The 20,809-nt window shown below is 40.6% G+C and overlaps 2 protein-coding genes and 1 long non-coding RNA gene across 3 annotated transcripts; 1 reads left to right on the forward strand and 2 right to left on the reverse strand.

Moving 5' to 3' along the window:
* The first annotated feature begins 4,788 nt into the window (after window positions 1–4,788).
* Window positions 4,789–7,613, forward strand: LOC139457409 (GTP-binding protein Rhes-like). Its single transcript, XM_071238809.1, has 2 exons — window positions 4,789–5,310; window positions 7,596–7,613. The coding sequence occupies exons 1-2, from the start codon at window positions 4,789–4,791 to the stop codon at window positions 7,611–7,613; spliced, it is 540 nt and encodes a 179-aa protein (XP_071094910.1).
* An 80-nt stretch (window positions 7,614–7,693) lies between these two features.
* LOC139457941 (uncharacterized) lies at window positions 7,694–9,909 on the reverse strand. The gene is made up of 3 exons (XR_011652645.1): window positions 9,832–9,909; window positions 8,957–9,024; window positions 7,694–7,770 (listed from the first exon to the last, which is right to left on the reverse strand). It is a non-coding gene; the product is annotated as an uncharacterized lncRNA (long non-coding RNA).
* A 1,342-nt stretch (window positions 9,910–11,251) lies between these two features.
* LOC139457411 (GTP-binding protein Rhes-like) lies at window positions 11,252–18,638 on the reverse strand. Its single transcript, XM_071238811.1, has 2 exons — window positions 18,117–18,638; window positions 11,252–11,335 (listed from the first exon to the last, which is right to left on the reverse strand). Exons 1-2 carry the CDS (start codon window positions 18,636–18,638, stop codon window positions 11,252–11,254), a joined length of 606 nt encoding a protein of 201 aa, XP_071094912.1.
* Window positions 18,639–20,809: the final 2,171 nt, after the last annotated feature.

Here is a 20,809-nt window from a genome sequence, read left to right on the forward strand (position 1 = left end):
CGATGGCATATCAAAATGAATGACGCTATTGTTATTTATCGTGTTCATTACATACCTAATTTTTTATTCTGTAAAGTATTGAGTTCGCAATGCGTGAAGGTACATGTCCAATCGCCTTCAAGAAACCTTGGAGCTCACGAAGGATTCCCTTGCACATGATTTCAACACTATTTCATAGTGATTCATAAACATGCTAAGTTGGAATCGTATAATCAACTCATTTGTGCAAGTCTTTCTTATGGTCATGGAAAGTGTTTTGTCGCTTTTATTTACTCTGCATGAAAACTGGAATGTGTGTAGTGCTTGAGTCAATGTTTTGAAAACAATTTTTATTGTAAATGCTGGAAAGCCAGCCTGCGCAGGTTTTACAAAACTAACAGAACAAAACTTGATTTCACTCAAACCGAGAACCTCGGCTTGTGTGAGATACAAACGGCGATTACATATTGAAGCGGACAGAGGTTTAGCTGGGAGTTTAAAAAGGTTTCATCATCAAAACGGTATGTTCACAAAGTTTCTTCTGAATCGAAAATTTAGAAAACTTAAACATTTCTATAAACTTTTGCATATTTGGTTGATTTCTATATTTTTACATGAGAGACACAATTTACGAGCATCGTTTAAATATGTCCATTTAAACTACATGGCACTCCTCACCAGCATGTTTCATTTCACATCATTTATGAACACGATCACTTACTAGTGTGTTATTCCATTATCCTGTTTCAGTTGGCAAGCGGTGACACGAGGCTAAAATAGAGCAATTCAAGAGTTAAAAGGAAGGGAATACTTCATAAATTCGATTCCAGCTTATTCCCCGTGTTCCAAGTTTGCCAATATATATCATGTAGTTTGCATGAAAGATTTACTTTTACTCGGGAAGATGATCTGGAACTTTTTGACAGCCAAACATAGCTCTGGTCAATCTAAAATGTTTTGAATAAAAGTGAATCTTTTGTAATGCCTACAATTGATATTTGTATCTTTATGCAAGAGCATGTATAAGATATGGGATCTGTTTATAAATATTCCAGATAAAACTTTTGAACAAAATGTCATCATTTTTACTTCAATATCTATGAGAAGTGAAGTTCTACCAAGTTCACCATTCAACATTAAATGTGGTGTAATTTCTTTTAACTGGGATAAACGAAAAACGTTTTTAATTTCCAAACCCCAAACTTTACATCCTTATAAGAGAATAGGTTTCATCATAGGATCAAATTATTAAAGTTGACATTTAGTGATAGGTTATATAAGCCTGATTTGTGTAGAACATGACTTTAGTAACTTACCCACACACGTTTCTTACTGATTTTATGATTTTTTTTTCTTTCTGAAAATGAATTCCGAGATACTTATACTCATCAACAAATTCAAACTTAGTTACATTTAAAATTTGCATCCTTTCTTTTGTCAGATGCATTACCCCACAAAAAAGCAAAAAGCTATTTTGTTATCAGTATTTGCGATTTGCGATTTTTTCATTTGTTACGATATAAATCAATACAATCTAACGAATTCAATACATATTTTCTTGAAAGGGTTAGAAGGGCTTGTCATCTGCATATAATCAGTACAAACAATATCAGCGGGCAATCAATCATAATGTCAAGAGAGAACGAATCGAATTTTGAACTGGTGCAGCTTTGTTTATTAAGATAAGATTCAATAACAACATCAAAAGAGAACACCAAGATCACATGGGAATAAGTAAGAGTTTAATCCATTTACATATGCATACGATTTAATACCATTTTACAGCAACTTTATTATCTTAAATATTTACCTTCATCTCCAAGAGAGAGATTTACACCATAAGCCAAATCTCAACAAACTATCAAACCCTTTCTTAAAATCAATAAAAAAAATTAACAATTTGTTTTCCCTTGTTTCAGATAAATAAATTAAACCATGTAGTGTCAATATATGTTCACAAGTAAAATATGTTTTGCTGAAATCATGCTTGAGCTTCTGAAAGAATATTTTCACTTTCAATAAGATTTTGATGTCTGAGACATAATATACAAAGGATTAATTTGCTAAAACAACTGATGAAAGTAAGGGGGCGATAATTTTCAGGAATTTGATAATCTTCTTCCCCTTTAAAAATTGGTCTAATCATGACAGTTAACCATTGTTCTGGAATTTTTTTTTCTCAAATTTCAAATAAAAAAAGTTTCATATATACTGGCAACATAAACAAGCTCTGAACGTAATGGACAAAGGACAAACACATCTAAACTTGCTCAAGTTTAATTACACGTCGCAATGATATGTATGACCAGCCCCCTGCTACAAATAGCATGCGCAAACTGCCCAGCGCACAGAAACAGTCAGTTACCTGATGACCTTACGTGGGATAAGTCGCCATTTTTCAAAGAGGGCCTCGGTTGAGTGGAGGATGTGGTCGCTGTCGAACCCGACGATCCATGACATCCAAGAGGGGAGCGTGCAGGCCACGGTAGTACGTTGACGTTATTGGCTGCAAGGAAGTTCTGTATGATTCGGGGAGTCTGGATGAGAGATGAATCGGGGAGATGAAAGTCTGGCGTTGTCGTGCTAATAAAGGACACCACATGGTATCTGTTGTAGAAATGGCAGGGCAATCGGGCGAAGAATATCATTTATGTATCGTTAAGCTGTCAAATTTCCGTAAAAAAATGACCAGTGGTCACCTTTCCTGCCATTTAATTCCTCCCTACACTATAATATCCCTCCACAATACGGCACGACCTTCCAACGCATCGTGCCGCCATTAGTTCCCCCCTTCTGCGGAAGACATACTATCTTTCATCACTTTGGAACAGATAGAACCGGTTTCATGAGAATGACGACCCTCTGCCAATCGCATCGCTGCCAAAGACGTACAGTCCTGGCCTACCTCATTCTCTGACGATGATGTTGCGCTGTCAATAACTTCGAGGTGTGTAAGCCCCAAACCATTGAGCCATGAGTCGCCTGGCCACTGTCTGTCGAGTGATCATATGCTCTAAGGCATTCGTCGCTAATGACGTCACTGTCAAGAATCGATTATATAGATGCAAAGTACGCATGTACGGGTCTTCATGGGGCGTAGTTACCCTGGGTCTGCCTGTTCTGGTCCTGATATCAGCCTGGACTGTCTATAACACTATCATGCTAGAGAAGCAGCCAAGAGTTCTTGCAATGTGGGCATGGATGTCTTTATGTCATATTTACAAAAGGACTTGGTGCCTTTTTATCACAAGGTAGATAACTTACTTTGTATAGTACTTCTATGAAAGCTGTATGAAACCCTATGCCGTTTGACAACGAATTTATGTCACCGACATTTATTCATACAGACCCAGACAATAAACCCTTGATTGAGCAGTTTTGACAGCATGTAGATGTCGCAAACGAAACAAGTTACTTCCCTTTGCCCTAAACATCGATTCATTACGGATTATACATATGCGAGATAAGCAAGTTACCTTAGGTGTGTTACGATTGATTTGAGGGAACATGGAAAATAATTGTATGCTCCTTAACCAAACAGAAGCTAGTATTTGAATAGGAGGTGAGATAAAGCTATCTATAACATCTTCAACAATGATAGCAACGCCACCAGATCTGGTTCTTGGGTTTCTGTTTTTTGTATAGTGTGGAATGGCAACAGTATCACAATCACCTGGTTTAGTTTCAGCAAGGAGAGTTATATTAGATGATTTAATCAAATGCACAAAGTCAAATATAAATTGACTGGCTCGTAAACATTCATAAAAGAAATTGCTATAGCATCTGGGAGATCACTTTAATGACCACCCTAGATCCAGATGGATTCACATCATCTCCTGGAGTTAAGCCTTGTTGTCTTCTCCGTTGGTGTGGGGCTTGGGTGAGATTCCTGGGTGCTGGTCTGCCTGACATGAGGGCGGGGAAATCCACATTCTCTTTCGCTGTCACAGTGAGGGGTATTTGAATAATATGTTTCCCTCAATGTCCAAAGCATGTCCAATGAAAAGACCTTTGTGATTCAACTGACCTAACATGTGATCAAAATATTCATTCTAAACATTATTGTGTATGTTGTTAAGCAAATGTGGGGGTTAAGAAACAATAATATATATTAGCATCAGGTAGCGTAGATGTGAATAACCATGTCACAGCAGTGCTCCCGTGGAACTATGTACAAGTCTCAGGCAACATTTGTTTTGTGAATACACTGATCCAAGTGAGCAATCCCCGGGTGCATTATCAGTATCAATGATTTTGTAGAATCGGAAATTCATTGTCACAGCTCATATCACATCAAACAAGAAACAAGTGCATGTTTCGAATATCTATTGTTACATACATTAATTTATTTCAAACAGTTCACAACAGTTATCCACTTTCCTGCCCTGGAATTCTCATAATTCTGCCATACTCAATGTGTTTCAGAAATAAGATCGATCCATACACATTTTTGACATGCTAAACAAAGAAACAGCTGGTGTTTTCATTGAAATATCAAAAGGATACTATATGTTTTTCTTTATGTTTTTAATACTTTGACATGCCTACAGTAAGGAGTGCCGCTGGATGTCAGCGTGGAAGAGATGTTCACACATTTGTCTTGGCAAATGAGAAAAGTGGAGGACATGTTAATTCAGACATTACTCATACTTAGTAAGGGCCGAGGTTTTTTTATAGAGTTATGGAACATGTCTACAACTGGAACATAAGCACTTCCTCCTCTATAAAAGAATGTTATATTGTCTTGTCAATTTATAGTTTCGAATACTATTTAATAACGACAGTTGAAGCCATATTACTGCCTTCACCATGAGTCGCAGATTTACTCTCCACTCAGACACAAGGAGGAGTTCAGAAGAAGATACCTTCAACCTGGCTGTCATTGGAGATGGCAATGTGGGGAAGTCAACCACCGTCTGCAGACTCATCAAACACTGGACAGAACTGGGCAGCCAAGCCCACAAAAAAAGTAAGAAACATAAAAAATCTCACGGTGATCTTGGAATCAAAGGGCGAAGTCTGACAGTCGAGATTGTGGACACATCATCAAAGAAGAGGTTCCCTTTCCTGCAGAGACTCCCCTCCTGTGACGCCTACGTGTTGGTGTACTCCTTGGTGTGTGATGACTCCTTCGACTTTGTGGTGGCAGCCAGGGACCAGATCCTCCAGCAAGAGGGACCCTCAGTCCCAATCGTGTTCGTGGCCAACAAGACAGACATTGCTGACTCTGTAGACAAAACAGTGAGAGTGTACCGAGATCTGAACATCAGCTGTGAATGGGACAATGGGCATGAAGAGATCTCGGCTGAGAAGGACACGAGTATCATCCAGGTACTGGAACAAATCATGAAGCGGCATCACAAATATGTTTCTGGGAATAAAGAAGAGACGCACTCGGGTATTTCTAAAAAGTTGCGATCAATCAGAAAATTCTTTTCAAGGAATAAACGACAGTAAAGTGGCATTTCTATTGAGGTGCGTTTACTGTACCTTGCAAAACATTGACTGAAATAGTTGAAGTTAGATATTTTCATGTTTTTCAGCAATATGTCATACTCATTACAAATGTGCATAATGCCAATAAATAATCGAATATTTAGATCTGATTTGTTTTAAATGGTTGCTATAATAACATTTTACAATAAAACTGTGCATGTTAACGTGGTCAGGGATTACTGATTTCTTCAATGGTTGTTTTTAGTTTGTTGTTTAACGCCGCACTCAGCAATATTCCAGCTAAAAAACGGCGGTCTGTAATCTAGTCTGAACCGGACAATGCAGTGATTGATATCATGAGCATCGATCCACGCAATTGTGATACGATGACATGCATCAACCAAGTCAGCGAGCTTGACCACATAGTCGCCTCTTACGACAGGCATAGTCACCTCTTACGGCAAGCTTGAGTTGCTGAAGAGCTATTCTAACCCGGATCTTCACGGATAGTTAGTTATTTGTAATGAATCCCAGCTTTACTGCTCAGTAAAGGCATCTGCGTGTGAGTTGATTCCATGTTTATGATCAACAAAGATATAAACGAATGAAGACGATTCCTCTTTTAAAAATGAATTCAATCATATACAGATATATCGTCAGATCAATATCTGCGAACATCAATAAGTATTACTAGTATGATACCCACGTGATGATCATTGTTTCCAAGGGGAAAAATACCTACACGTTGTAGAAAATGATACTAAATAAATATATCTGTATAGTAAATATGTTAAAAACAATACTGAACACGAATTGGCAGTGAGTCCCTGTGGCCCTGAGGAGTCTTCAATGAGTGTCTGTGACACTTCTGCCGAGCGGGCAATCTGTGTCTGGTGTATCAAACACATGCTCTCTTTTATTAGTTATCCAATCACACATCTATACAACAGAACAGGCATAATGGCCAATAGTGTATGAGTGAGTGGGTTGGGTTTAACGCCGCTTTTAACAGTATTACAGTTGTATCGCGGTGCGTCAGCTTAATGTGGGAGGAAAGCCCGAAGTGATGCAGGTCTCAGTTGTTTACCACTCCGGTGAAACCCATGAGCACGGGTATGGTGCTGACAAACCTATAAAAATAATCGGGGCGAACCGATAATGTCCAATAGAATTAGAAGGGTCTGGATATAGAGTCTCTTTTGATCAACTGAAACTGAATTATCTAATAACTTCCCAGTACCTTTTGATATTCTTCTGAAATTCTTCAGAAGTGTTCATTTGGGCAATACGTTTGTGCCTGACCATATGTTCAAAACTGGCAAGTGATAAAAAGATAAATAGGTAGTTGTTATCCTATTCATTATATTTTCTGTAACTTCAGTAATTAAGATTTCCACGTGGACCATCATGCCCTTTTAACACCGCGTACTTCGCGCCACTTGTATTGGGTCCCAATCCCCGAATTAGTGCAAAACATAATTGAGTGATCTAGGATTCACGACGCCATCATCAATATTTCAGCAGCATCACGGTCGGTGCGCCTACCCATGGGCTCCACACACGGTACCCATGTAGGGAATCGAACCCAGGGCTTCCCACTAGCTAACATGTCCACTATCCACCAGATGACATGTCCACTATCCACCAGCTGACATGTGTCACTATCCACCAGCTGATATGTCCAATATCCACCAGCTGACATGTCTCACTATCCACCAGCTGCTATGTCCACTATCCACCAGCTTCTATGTCCACTATCCACCAGCTGACATGTCCACTATCCACCAGATGACATGTCCACTATCCACCAGCTGACATGTCCACTATCTACCAGCTGCTATGTCCACTATCCACCAGCTGCTATGTCCACTATCCAACAGCTGACATGGCCACTATCCACCAGGTGCCATGTCCATTATCCATCAGCTGATATCTGATATCTGTTAAAGCTACGCATGCTTTCCGCAGTTATACAAAGCCAATGTGATATTATCACTCACGCTCTTATTACGTCTGGACAGAGACTGAACATAGTCCCTCTTTAGTGTTATTCGGGTCGACCGTATTACATTCAAAATCTCATGATCGAGCATAGTCCCTCTTTAGTGACATTCGAGACTACCTGACTACATTCAAAATCTATGATTAACTTTAACTAAGCCGTTCCTCCTTGTATTCAGTTGGTGGATAAATCCTAAGACAACTACCGTGTTAGGGAACTAACTCTCTGTTCATATTAAACTAGTGTCTTTGAATCAGTGTAGAATCAGCACCAATAAACGCAGCATTGAGCATGACGTCACAGCCTACATGACCTTCACCTTCACCTCAGCAGAACATCGTGTACATGAGAAACTGAAACATGGATATAAATATGCAGCAGTTGGTTGAGATATTAATAGTAATAGTTTAATATATATTTCATAGTGGCATGGTCGGCCAAGTCTTGTTAGGCGCCCAACGTTTGATCTTCTGGGATTTGTGTTGGAGGCAGGACAATGTTTCGGTGGTCGATTCTATTCAATGTATTTGAATGGAGCCGAATTTCAACTTTCTCACAGAACACTTTTCACATTTCAGTAAACACCGAAAGACATGTTTTTCATTTTGTTTTTGACTAGAATATTAAATGGTCGACCCCGAACGTGCCGCGACGTCGATATTAGCGTGCAATGTTAAGATCATAAGCATTATGTGTCAGCAGATTTGCGAGTGTTATTGAGTGTTTGATGCACGGAAATTCCATTTGAAACCGACGGTGTCACCCTGAGATGTAATTGGTGTATTCTAGATATCATACAAGAAGTTGCACTATAAGCTACATCTGTTTGATTAGAGAGAGTGACTGGCAAACCTAGAAACATAATCAGGGCGAGCGAGGATTCGAACCCACAATCATAGGTTTCTGACTTGCCCAAGGGACGCAACTCTGCACAACGAACTGCAGCGCCTTGGACGACTGGGCATCCCTTGACCCTTGATCAGCAGGAGTTCTATGATACGTTGTTATATGACATTCATGTCAAATTAGTATGGTCTGTCCATTCCAAATGTATCGTGTCACAAGTACCTCCAGTCACCATCACGGTGTGTCTTGGTTCTATACGTTCTATACGTCACGCCGATGACCCGAGTTCGATTCCCGACATGTGTACAATGTGTGAAGCCCATTTCTGGTGTCCCCCGCCGTGATATTGCTGGAATATTGGTAAAAGCGGCATTAAACCATACTCATTCATTCATTCATTCTTGGGTTTATAAAACACTGTTCGATACCTTCTCTCCGTGGGGATCGAGGAAAGGACAGGTCCTATGGTTGCCATGTTCGTCGTAATAACCAACTGGTGTTCCTAATCAGTGACTTGGTGATTCCGTGTTATCTTATACAGATCCATGTTTTCAGACAGTGGACTGTCTCGTCCAGAATATTAACAGGGCGCCTGATGCAGCTGGTGAATTGCTGAGTGCGGTAAAGCAACATTCGTTTTCATTCATGGTTACGACCAGAACAACAGGCGCGCAGGTTCTTCGTTCAGTTTACCTCATTCCTGGTGAACTCAGCCACGCCCTCCCTGTTTCCCTGACCTTTCTGGTGCTTCACGAAAATACCTGGACAAAAAAACGACATTCATTGTCTGATAGCGACATGCTCAATCTGTGTTTGACGTGGAACATATTACGAGCTCTTCATGTATGTCTAAGATGAGGTGAGGTGAAATGGAGTTTAACGTCGCGTCCAAGATTATTGCACTTATATAGCAGCGTGCATGCACTCGTGTGTGTGTGTGTGACTGCTTATACTAGTCCGGACTAATGCCGATTTATATTGCTAGCTCTCTGAGATACCATGCCACTGAGAGAGTGCATAACGTACCTTGTTTTAGCCCCTTAATGTCGAGCGTAAGACTGGGTAACAACAAGTACCATCTTTTAACGTCTTTTGGTATGACGCGGCCGTTGATCGGACCCTGGACACTCAACTCATATTACTTTAACTGTTAAATTATAAGCTACTTTCCTACTCATATTCATATCGACACAAAACAAATTTCCCACTGTGGTTTGTGTTTTGATTTCGTTAGATTAATTTGCGCTTCAGTACACAGCTAGGAGTACCGCCCCGTGAAGATCCGGGTTAGACTAGGTCTTCAGCAACCAATGCTTGTCGTAAAAAGCGACTATGCTTGTCGTAAGAAGCGACTAACGGAATCATGTGGTCGGACACGCTGACATGGTTGATGCATATCATCGTATCCAAATTGCGTGGATCGATGCTCATGGTGTCAATCATTGGATTGTCGTCTCCAGACTCGATTATTTACAGACCGCTGTCATATAGCTGGAATATTGCTGAGTGCGGCGTTAAACAACAAACAAACAAGCTGGCATCTGTGTCAGACTGCTAGCATTACTTACCGTACATGAGGAGAAGCTTGGACATGACGATGACGAAGTCTTCGAAGATGTTGCGGTTGTCACGGCCGCCTTACCGCCTCACCATGGCTGTCAGAACACTGCGACTCAGGGGGAAGCCTGATTCATGAAGAGCTCGTTAGATTGGTTTTATTTGGAGGTGAGGTGAGGTGAGGTGGGGTTTAACGTCGCGTCCAAGAGTATTGCACTTATATAGCGACGTGCATGCACGTGTTTGTGTGGCTGCTTGTACTGCTGCGGACTAATACCGATTTATGGTGCTAACCAACTGAGATACCATGCCGCAGTTTTACATGAATACCCCACTCAGACATCGTATACTGACTCCGAGCCGCCTAGTCCTTGTTTTAGCCCATCAATGCCGGACGCCAGTTCAAGTAAAACCTGATATGTAAGACCAGGTATGAGGTTTTACTTTGTTCAAGTAAGACATGATGTGTGCGACCGGGTATGAGGTTTTACTTTGTTCAAGTAAGACCTGTTGTGTGCAACCGGGTATGAGGTTTTACTTTGTTCAAGTAAGACCTGATGTTTGAGACCGGGTATGAGGTTTTACTTTGTTCAAGAAAGACCCGATGTGTGATACCAGGTATGAGGTTTTACTTCATTCAAGTAAGACCTGTTGTGTGCGACCGAGTATGAGGTTTTACTTCGTTCAAGTAAGACCTGATGTGTGAGACCGGGTTTATTTTACTTCGCTCAAGTAAGACCTGTTGTGTGAGACCGGGTTTATTTTACTTCGCTCAAGTAAGACCAGTTGTGTGAGACCGGGTTTATTTTACTTCGCTCAAGTAAGACCTGTTGTGTGAGACCAGGTTTATTTTACTTTGTTCAAGTAAGACCTGTTGTGTAAGATATATAAGTGCAACAATCTTGGACGAGACGCTAACCCACATTTCACCTCACCTCTAAAGTCGAAAACAAGAATTGATTGTTTTATTTTAGAGGACGGGGAATAAACCCCAAACCTCCTTATCGGTTGCCAGGTACTCTAACCTTAGACCACAGAACTGCTTCATGAGGAGGTCCCATGTTTAGCGTATATTTCCTGGCCAGATATATTTTAGGAGCGCTTCTTTAGACATTCGTAACGCACTTTTATACATAATATAAAACAAATATTGATATGTTCTTTCCACGGTTCATAAGTCGGATATAATCTTCCACGATTTTGGTAGAAATAGTAAACCATTCGGGCAGCAGTGACCTGCCTAGTAAAACTAACGCCCTTGGTCTTTCTATCTCAGCCACTGCTACCCTCAGGTTGTACTTGGGGAGTGTTTTATACCTCACTTCAAACATTGTGTACGTGGCCAAACACTGCTCATCGCCTTGACACAGTCAGGGTATTGCGTACGGTGAAAAACAGTCATTCCACACAGTGTAGGGAGATTTTACTTACCTAATATAATGCGTTGAAGAGGGATCCCAACTCCAAGGTGTCACTGCTCCCTGTCTTGTCTGCAACAAACTTTCTGTATACGCCCTGCCAATGAAACAGAACACTGTTAAAGAAGAATCATTAAAAACAGATTTTTGTTTTTCGCGATGTTCAGCAGTCATGGTCTACAGCCAGGCATGTCGTCTAGACAACGACAGCGAGCTACATTTCATAGCAACCGTATATTAGTGAACCGTCAGAGTGAGTGAGTGAGTTGTGTTGGAGGCTGTCTTCTATAGAATTGAATCAAAGCCTTGGCAGGAAACACATCACATATCGATCTCAGGCGAACGCCGCACTCAGCAATATTCCAGCTGTATGGCAGCGGTTTGTAAATAACCGAGTCTAAACCAGACAATCCAATGATTGACATCATGAGCATCGATAAACGCAATTGGTATACGATGGCATGCATAAACCAGGTCAGCGAGCCTGACCACCCGATCCCGTTAGTCGCCTCTGCTTCACGGGTCGGGAACATGTGTTGCACCGTCACCCTAGTGTATGCATGTTTACTTTTATTCGTGATAACAGTGTTGTTGCTGCTTACTGAATGTTTAGGAAAACAAAAAACTTATATTCATGTGTGATAGTGTTTTCCAGTTGCTTTCTCGAAGACGGAACAAAATCTATAAGACTGGGTAAACTTACGGAATACGTCTTCACCTCCTTCCACATTTTCTTCACATCTTCAAAGTTCACGAACCCAGTCTGGTTTTGCTGACATTGTCAAGGTTGTACATGTAGATGATAAAACGTGTTGTACAGGAGCACCTCGTTAACTCAAATGAAAATGCAGTAAACTCCGTTTATAACGAACACGCTTTTAACGAACTTACTTTTAATACCGGCAATTTGTTGTATATATCCTTGTAACAAACTACGGTTACTACGAACTAAAATTAGTGGTCCCTATGAGTTCGTTATAACCGTAGTTTACTGCTCTCTTAATCAGAAATTCGAAACAACGTTTTTTTTGGAGGTTTGGGTACAGACTATCAATGTGATTGTATATTAAAATGGAGAGTTGGGTTCAGGGCCGGTTGAAGAATATTTCAGTTATTTCACGGCGTGTTGGGGTGACGTAGGGGGTAAGTCTAACGCCGGGTAAAGGTATTATCAATTTGGTGAAAGCTAAGGTCGGCAGACCCACTTCGTGGTCTGGGGATACAGTAGCTCGCCGGAAATCGGAATGTCGGTGGTTCGATCCCCGGCCGAGTTATACCAAAAGACGATAAAAGAAGGTACTTGTTGTTACCCTGCCTGGCGCTCGGCATTATGGGACTAAAATAGGACTGGTCAGCTCGGTACACAGTGTTTTTCATTCTGTTTAAACTGCAGTATGACATCTCAGTGGGACAGCATTATAAAAATCGGTATTTTGTCCCGACTAGTACAAGCAGGAACAGACACAAACGCACACACGCACGCACGCACACACGCACACACGCTCGCACGCACATGTACATCCACATACAATAATCTTGAACGCGACGTTAAACCCTATGGCACCTCACCTCACCTAAGATCAGCGGATTATTGAGTGAGTGAGTTTGTTTTTACGCCGCTTTTAACAGTATTACAGTTATATCACGGTGTATCAGATTAATGTGGGAGGAAAGCCCGAAGTGATGCAGGTCTCAGACGTTTACAACTTTGGTGAAACCTACGAGCACGGGAATGGTGCTAACAAACCTAGAAACATACTCGGGGCGAACAGGAATTGGAACCCACAATCATAGGTTTCTGGCGTGCCCAGGAGACGCAACTCGACACAGCAAATTCCGGCGCCTTGGACGACTGGGCCAGCCGTGCCCCTCGGACCAGCTGAGGAGTGTACTTAGTTACTGAGTGAGTATGGTTTTACGCCACTTTTAGCAATGTGCCGAGTCCTTGGCGTGACGAGCGAACACTTTAACCACTAGGCCACCCGATCGCTCCTAATATATTAGAGCATTGGTGTGAAAAAACAAGCAAATAATACAAATATGTATGACACACGTCACAGTAGACGCATTTCAATAAACAATCCATTCCAGTGAATTCCATTTTCTATCAAAAACAGTTATATGTTTCTGTTTTGTATTAAGCTTTAAAAATATTACTGCGATAAAGAATTACATTTTATAATAGAATTATAGTCATAGAGAATCTCACTCGAGCGTCTTTTTATATACATCAACGAGTGTTGATATTTTTTAGATCAAAAGACACGAGGGTGAGATTTTGTTTATCACCCAACATCATTCTTCCAACTTTTTCAGTTTGTTGACAGTAATAAGCAGTCTCTTAAGTGTTAAAAGTACTGCTAACAGCTTCAGTAGCAGTGCCTTCAGTGATGTTATTTGATTGTGACGTCAAAGTAACGAATGACGTCACAATGATCTTCAAAGCATTGTGAGGCAGTTTCATTGCAGCGATATCTACAATGTACCATTATCAAATTTTCGCTGTCTTCATTGAAATTCCTGTATTCCGTTTAGTGAATTGGTCACGTGTTATTGCATTCATTTCCCAATGAATGTAAAAAAATAAGCCACGCCGACCGAGGCGCTCTATTTTTATTACTGCGGAATGTCGGGGAATCCCAATATTACAGTCGAGGGAATTCCCTTTCTGCTCACGTGTATCGTCATGCACAGGACATTTAGCGACTTTCATGCAAACCGAAGGCCGAGTGAATGAAACAGCAAACGTGCAGGCTCGCTAGCCTGTTTCTTCCCGCTCGCCTCGGTTCAACTTTCATGTCTATGGGTTTCATTTCTAACTAGCATTTTTCCAACTGTGTTTTCCTGTAATCAGGGAAGTAATGTTTGAATCTGGCGGTATTTGACCATGTATTTTGAAACAGACGCCTTCTCCCGGACATATTTCGGTTCGTTACAGTCTGACTGTTGCAGTTCTTTTCGCCTCTTGCCTTAATTGACAGGTCCATTGAACATTGTTTTGCTCCTACTCTCCGTTGATTGGCTACTGACAGTGTAGGCGTGTCAAGTTATGTGCATAAATTTAACGATCACCTGATTCATGTCACGCCACAATATGCATTCCTACACCTGGGATGTTTATCAATCTCGTCATATTTGTCTGTTTTGATAACTGTTTTTGGTTAAATTATTGAAGAAAACACATGCTTTACACTGTCGAATTTGATTATAAGCCTTGACTGTGTATGTTTTTCGGTTCCTTGAGGTATTTATAAAAAAAACGATATGCAAACGTTTGTAAGAATCCGCTACGCGGATTCATAGAGTTTGCGCATCGGTTTTTCGATTAATACCTCAAGGAACCGAAAAAATACACAGTCAATCCAGAAATGTATCTCACCCAAGCGATATCTCCGGTGGAGCCAGTTTGGGATGATAAATATCTCATGTCGACAAGCACTATTTAATCATTAGAAAATAAGCTGGATATCCATGAAAATCAAAATATACGGTTTGGGGTAAGTATGTATGTGATAAAAACGACAAAACCAAGATCAGATTGCAATAAATCGCTGCTGAATGAAGAGTCCATCGTACGATTCCGATTATTACATATGTGTATATGAATCACTATAACAAATAGTGATGACATCAGGTGTTTTCACAAAATGAGCGTATTCTGCCCCAAAAGGCCTCATAATCACACGCAAATGTGTGTGGCTGCTTGTACGTATCCATTTTTTAAGTGCTACCCCACTGAGATACCACACCGCACGAATACCCCAAGTATACTGACTTCGAGCTGACAAGTCCTTGTTTTATCCACTTAATGCCGAGCGTCAGGCAGGGTAACAACAAGTACCATCTTTTACATCTTTGGGAGTGACGCGCCCGTTGATCGTATCCCGCACCTTGCGCTCTCCTACCGGACGCGGACCACCAGGAAGGCAGTCACCTCCTCTCTTGAAACGTGTGTCGCCCACACGAAGCAGCTGGCGTCTGACGTTGTTTACTCCCAAGTATTGTTGTCCATAGTCATTATATTTGTACTGAGAAGGACACAAAAATTATCACGCAAGTGTGTTGGGGATAAAAATAAACATTCATTTTGAGAGCATTGGCAAGCGTGATTTCCTACTTTATCATATAATGCCTTTCTTCAAATCTGTGCTCCAAACCTCTCTTCCCATCTCTCACAAACATTATCTCAACAGAGCAAGTTTTCCTGGAATGTGCGCATTAATATGTATTACGTCATTGGACAGAAACAACAGTCAATATAGTTCCAACTTAAACCTGTTTCGTGTACAGTGGCATAGCAACATGTACACAATTGCCTACACAAATTGTTTCTACTTGCCTTTCGCGGTAGTCCATCGGCCAGAGCAACTGTCCTTTCTAAAAGGGAAGCTACACTCACCCTATACTATGCGAGGTCACGTTTGTTGGAGTCTACATGTCCTGTCATAACGTTACGAGTGCAGTCAGATGTACACGCAGCGACAAGGTAACAATTCTGACATATTTCGGCCAAATCCATCTGTTTAAATTTTGGGAAAATGTTCCAAGCCACAGAGGTCTACAAGCACAGATATGGAAACTGATCCCGCTAGACTAGTATCCTCGAATTGTTTCACAATTTATATCTCCAAAGATTCCGAATCTTGTAAAATGCCTTAGTTACGTCACAGTTAGACACTGATTTTCAATATATTACCCCAGTAATTATTCCAGATTCCCGATGGTAAATTCTGACTGGACCGAATGACAAGAGCGACGCAATGTTTCTTTGTAAACATTGATCGAGTCCCTACTTGACCTTTTATATTTTCATCTCTATTCGCATATGACCCCAACTGATATTGCTTTTATACGTTGACTTTATCCTGCCGAGAAACCTACATGTGTCCACAATATGATGAAATATATATTGTATCAGTATTACGAGGGGTATATGTTGTGTTATGCGTTCCGTGTTTGGTTTTATACCACGAGCCGGACATGTTTAAAACAAATTGAAAATTGATGGAAAACAACTGTTCGTTTGAGCTCTCTCATGTGCTTCTCACTTGATTTTCACTGACTCGTAAGCAACGCGCAGTTTTTTGCTTTGTAGTGGGGTGTATGGGATTTATTCTCCAGCTCAGAAATCCACGTGCAGCACCAGTGTTCTTCGTGGTGGGGTAAAAGGGATTTATTCTCCCGCTCAGATATTTATTTCCCTAATTTCCCAGGATACATAGTATTTTATCAAGATCACGTGAACCAGTCAGATCTCAACATTTTCACATTGAAATACTCTAAAGTCCTACAGTAATTTTTAATCACATTTAGAGTATTAGAGTCTATCTATTTTCCTTGTATCTCATTGCTTTGAAATCGTCCACCCTATGCAAACTGCCGAGTAAAAACGTATTCAGTCATTATTGATGGTGGTTAAAAATGAAACAAAGAGTTTCGACAGTGACGTATTTGACACGCTTATCAACTTTTGTTTCAACTGTTTCCACTCTAGTACTGATTTGGAAAAAAGGTATTTGTTTGGGCAAATCCTCGTTTCAAGAGTATACTTTCCTAAGACCAAGACCTGACTGGGATTTTGACACACTGGCAGCAAAACAAGATGAAAGAACTGCAGTTAAAGATTGTTACTAGAATTGTTCCTGGCAGAAATTGGTTGTTCAAAATTGATTCGGTAGATACTCCCATCTGTGAAGCAAGTGATGATACGGAAAATGTCTCTCATTATTTCTGTCAATATTAGTATGTTACTGCTTTCTAAAAAGAATACAAAAACCTTCCTAGTAAATACCCTTCACAGCAATGGTTCTCAGAGACATATATGCATGGATCATCAGATAACGTGCACGACTTCCTTAACTTAAATTAATATCACACTTTTTAAATGTAAAAATATCAATTTTGAACGTTAATGCTGAATTGAAACGATTCATGTGAACACTCAAATGTAGCAAATATGGTAGGTGTTTTCATAGTCTAATGCCTATGTGAAAATTACATTGAAGAGACTCGTGAAGATCCGGGTTAGAATAAGTCTTCAGAAACCCACGCTTGCCGTAAAAGGCGACAATGCGACAATGCTGGTCGTAAAGGCGACTAACGGGATTGGGTGGTCAGGTTCGCTGACTTGATGCATGTCATCGATCCCATTTGCGTGGATCAATGCTCATGATATCAATCACTGCATTGTCCGGTTCAGACTAGATTACAGACCGCCGTTTTTTAGCTGGAATATTGCTAAGTACGGCGTTAAACAACAAACCAAAAACAACCATTGAAGAAATCAGTAATCCCTGTCCACGTTGACATGCACAGTTGTATTGTAAAATGTTATATATCCCCCCCCCCCCCCCCCGGGCAGTTTAGGTTTTAGTGTTTTGAATCACCGCCCCCAATTCTTACAATGTATATTCTCCAACACATGACACGACAGTAAAGGGAATACGTTGTGCTAACCATCAACTCATGTTCTGAATCCAGGTCAGTACCAAGTACATATCCAAAGCCTACTAAAAATGGTGGTTAGACACAAAGACTTGGCTGATAGCATGTCATCGTACAAGGAATCCTTCTTTACCACATGAAGCAACCATTTAAAACAAATCGGGTCTTAATATTCGATTATTTATTGGGATTATGCACATTTGTAATGAGTATGACATATTGTTGAAAAACATGAAAATATCTAACTTCAACTATTCCAGTCAATGTTTTGCAAGGCACAGTCAACGCACCTCAATAGAAATGCCACTTTACTGTCGTTTATTCCTTGAAAAGAATTTTCTGATTGATCGCAACTTTTTAGAAATACCCGAGTGCGTCTCTTCTTTATTCCCAGAAACATATTTGTGATGCCGCTTCATGATTTGTTCCAGTACCTGGATGATACTGGTGTCCTTCTCAGCCGAGATCTCTTCATGCCCATTGTCCCATTCACAACTGATGTTCAGATCTCGGTACACTCTCTCTGTCTTGTCTACAGAGTCAGCAATGTCTGTCTTGTTGGCCACGAACACGATTGGGACTGAGGGTCCCTCTTGCTGGAGGATCTGGTCCCTGGCTGCCACCACAAAGTCGAAGGAGTCATCACACACCAAGGAGTACACCAACACGTAGGCGTCACAGGAGGGGAGTCTCTGCAGGAAAGGGAACCTCTTCTTTGATGATGTGTCCACAATCTCGACTGTCAGACTTCGCCCTTTGATTCCAAGATCACCGTGAGATTTTTTATGTTTCTTACTTTTTTTGTGGGCTTGGCTGCTCAGTTCTGTCCAGTGTTTGATGAGTCTGCAGACGGTGGTTGACTTCCCCACACTGCCATCTCCAATGACAGCCAGGTTGAAGGTATCTTCTTCTGAACTCGTCCTTGTGTCTGAGTGGAGAGTAAATCTGCGACTCATGGTGAAGGCAGTAATATGGCTTCAACTGTCGTTATCAAATAGTATTCGAAACTATGACTTGACAAGACAATATAACATTCTTTAACAGAGGAGGAAGTGCTTATGTTCCAGTTGTAGACATGTTCCATAACTCTATAAAAAAACTCTCGGCCCTTACTAAGTATGAGTAATGTCTGAATTAACATGTCCTCCACTTTTCTCATTGGCCAAGACAAATGTGTGAACATCTCTTCCACGCTGCCATCCAGCGGCACTCCTTACTGTAGGTATGTCAAAGTATTAAAAACATTTAGAACAACATACATAATCCTTTTGATATTTCAATGAAAACACCAGCTGTTTCTTTGTTTAGCATGTCAAATGTGTATGGATCGATCTTATTTCTGAAACACATTGAGTATGGCAGAATTATGAGAATTCCAGGGCAGAAAAGAGGATAACTGTTGTGAACTGTTTGAAATAAATTGATGTATGTAACAATAGGTATTCGAAACATGCACTTGTTTCTTGTTTGATGTGATATGAGCTGTGACATTGAATTTCCGATTCTACAATATCATTGATACTGACAATGCACCCGGGGATTGCTCACTTGGATCAGTGTATTCACAAAACAAATGTTGCCTGAGACTTGTACATAGTTCCACGGGAGCACTGCTGTGACATGGTTATTCATATCTACGTTACCTGATGCTAATATATATTATCGTTTCTTAACCCCCACATTTGCTTAACAACATACACAATAATGTTTAGAATGAATATTTTGATCGCGTGTTAGGTCAGTTGAATCACAAAGGTCTTTTCGTTGGACATGCTTTATGCATTGAATACGTGTTTTCGCTCTTCCATTCAGAGAATACAAGTATGTGTCTTGAAGCAGTGACAAAATTAAAAAAACAATTTTCAACCCTCTCAACCATGTAGGTGACAAAGTGATACCCTTCCAGCTGTTTTATCCTCTCCATCCTATTGGTTACAAAGACGATAGCCTTCTATCAGTATAATGTCCCAAGTGATACCAAGTGATACTTTGCTACCTGTGTAATTTCATCAACCCTGTACGTGACAATGAAACCCTTTCAACATTAAAACTTCACTCTACCCGTGTAATCCCCTCACTTGTGAACGCGATATGGATTATGGAAGTAGAATACACTACCAACAAACTGGAGGGTAAGCTAGATATTTGACTTCAGAATTGATAGAAGCATTCATCATCTTGTAGGGGAAGTTATCAATGTTAACAGATGGTGAAAGACTTGTTGTTTACTAGTGTGACAGAAAGTGAGGGGGGTGGGGTGGGGATCTGGAGGTGAAACAACTGAGCACTCAACAGTTCAGTGACATGTACAGTCGAGGGGAAAGGTATAGTGGAAAGGTGAGGCCAATCTTAGTATCTTTCAAGACTATGAAGGATACAGACATTGACTGAAACATATTACTCAAATACCCCTCACTGTGACAGAGAAAGAGAATGTGGATTTCCCCGCCCTCATGTCAGGCAGACCAGCACCCAGGAATCTCACCCAAGCCCCACACAAACGGAGAAGACAACTAGGCTTAACTCCAGGAGATGAGGTGAATCCATCTGGATCTAGGGTGGTCATTAAAGTGATCTCCCAGATGCTATAGCAATTTCTTTTATGAATGTTTACGAGCCAGTCAATTTATACTTGACTTTGTGCAATTTATTAAATCATCTAATATAACTCTACATGCTGAAACTAAACCAGGTGATTGTGATACTGTTGCCATTCCACACTATACAAAGAACAGAATCCCAAGAACCAGATCTGGTGGCATTGCTATCATTGTTAAAGATGTTATAGATAGCATATCTCACCTCCTATTCAAATACTAGCTTCTGATTGGTTAAGGAGCGTAAAATTATTTTCCATGTTCCCTGAAATCAATCGTAACACACCTAATGTAACTTGCTTATCTCGCATATGTATAAGCTGTAATGAATCGATGTTTAGGGCAAAGGGAAAAAACTTGTTTCGTTTGCGATATCTACATGCTGTCAAAACTGCTCAATCAAGGGTTTATTGTCTGGGTCTGTATGAATAAATGTCGGTGATATAAACTCGTTTTCAACCGTCATCGGGTTTCATACAGCTTTCACAGAAGTACTTTACAAAGTAAGTTATCTACCTTGTGCTAAAACA

Source organism: Haliotis cracherodii, unplaced genomic scaffold (genome assembly GCF_022045235.1).
Source record: "Haliotis cracherodii isolate W230 unplaced genomic scaffold, xgHalCrac1.p SCAF_12, whole genome shotgun sequence".
NCBI classification, from domain to species: domain Eukaryota; kingdom Metazoa; phylum Mollusca; class Gastropoda; order Lepetellida; family Haliotidae; genus Haliotis; species Haliotis cracherodii.